The 1414-nt window shown below is 46.2% G+C and overlaps 1 protein-coding gene across 1 annotated transcript; it reads right to left on the reverse strand.

Annotated features, from left to right (window-relative positions):
• Positions 1 to 942: 942 nt before the first annotated feature.
• On the reverse strand, positions 943 to 1213 carry SARC_15792 (hypothetical protein; the record flags this gene model as incomplete). Its single annotated transcript, XM_014290097.1, has 1 exon — positions 943 to 1213. A coding segment is annotated over one exon (271 nt), but the record flags the coding sequence as incomplete, so codon positions are not given.
• Positions 1214 to 1414: the final 201 nt, after the last annotated feature.

Here is a 1414-nt window from a genome sequence, read left to right on the forward strand (position 1 = left end):
AATACATGTGTTACCTTTCATATCGATTTCAGTGCTTTCATTCGGTTTAGGGGCAGCAGGAGACGGTGCAGGCTTAGGCGGTTTAGGCCAGCACTTCTCGTTGTTACTGTGTCAATGTCATTGGTGAGGAAAGTTATCAGTTTTACACTTTTGAAACAGCTTGGTCGCAACGGATGTGTGAGTACAAGTCAACTGCACGTCGGTCAGCCTATCACTGGCCGGAACGTTTGTACATATTCTTGAAGGTATTACCTTGCTACATTCAAAAGGTAGACCCGTCTACCATAACGTCAAACATTATGCACGCAGAGGTATAGGCATACATTAGATTTACTGGTATTGATTAGTAATTGATGGACATGGCTCTGATTGGTTCGTTATTCATATTCACAAAGGTATTGACCTTATGCATGTCAAATATAGGCATACCAGCAGTGAATACTCACACGCACATCTAGCTCGATGTCTCAGTGTCATACAATCACTACCAATTTCTACACAGTCTGTATCAGAGCACACTGCTTTCTACACACATGTCAATGTACACACATACACACATCTACCTCGATGTCTCAGCGCCACACATGCACCACCAATTTCTACACACTTTGTATCAGGACTGAATCCGTACCCCTCCTCATGTCATACTTACACACATAAGTGTCAGATTCGGGGTCATACACACCCGGCTCAATACCTGAATGATACATAGCGCTTTCTACACATATACCTCTCTATACTAGTACAGGCGGTATACATACATGTCTGGCAATTGCCATGGCTTTAATCACTTCGTCGTGCATGTCCCCATGAGAGTCCTCGTCCTTCCCCACGTTGAATATATAACACACAGCTAGCTCGATGTCTCAACAACACACAACATACAACACACAACACAAGCCCAATACTATACACACGCAGACACTATGTCGCAGTACACGCGGATCCTTTAGCAACACACAACACAATTCCAATACTATGCACACGCAGACACTATGTCGCAGTACACACTGATCCTGCGCGTACTTGGCGATGGTCATGGCTCCAATCACTTCATCGTCCATGTCTACACTGAAGTCTTGGCCCTTGCCCATATCGTCCAGCAAGTGCGAGATGTTGGTCGCATACAACTGTGAACTGACACTCGCCATGCGCGAGGGTAAGTCGGTGAAGCCAATGATAGTCACACCGTTGTCTGTGGTGATGGCGCTGCCTGTATGTGGATCGGATACGGGTTGATGTGTTATGTACAGGTGGCATAGTCCGGCGTCAGGGGATCACATACACAGGTTCTTCTTCCGTATCGGTATGGGATGGTGGGTGAAAGGTTGGTCACAAACAGCGGGGAACGTACAATGACCATGCACGTACACAGATGGATGTAGTCAAGTGTGGTAGCACCATTGTCTGTGGT

Source organism: Sphaeroforma arctica, assembly GCF_001186125.1.
Source record: "Sphaeroforma arctica JP610 unplaced genomic scaffold supercont1.6743, whole genome shotgun sequence".
Taxonomy (NCBI): domain Eukaryota; class Ichthyosporea; order Ichthyophonida; genus Sphaeroforma; species Sphaeroforma arctica.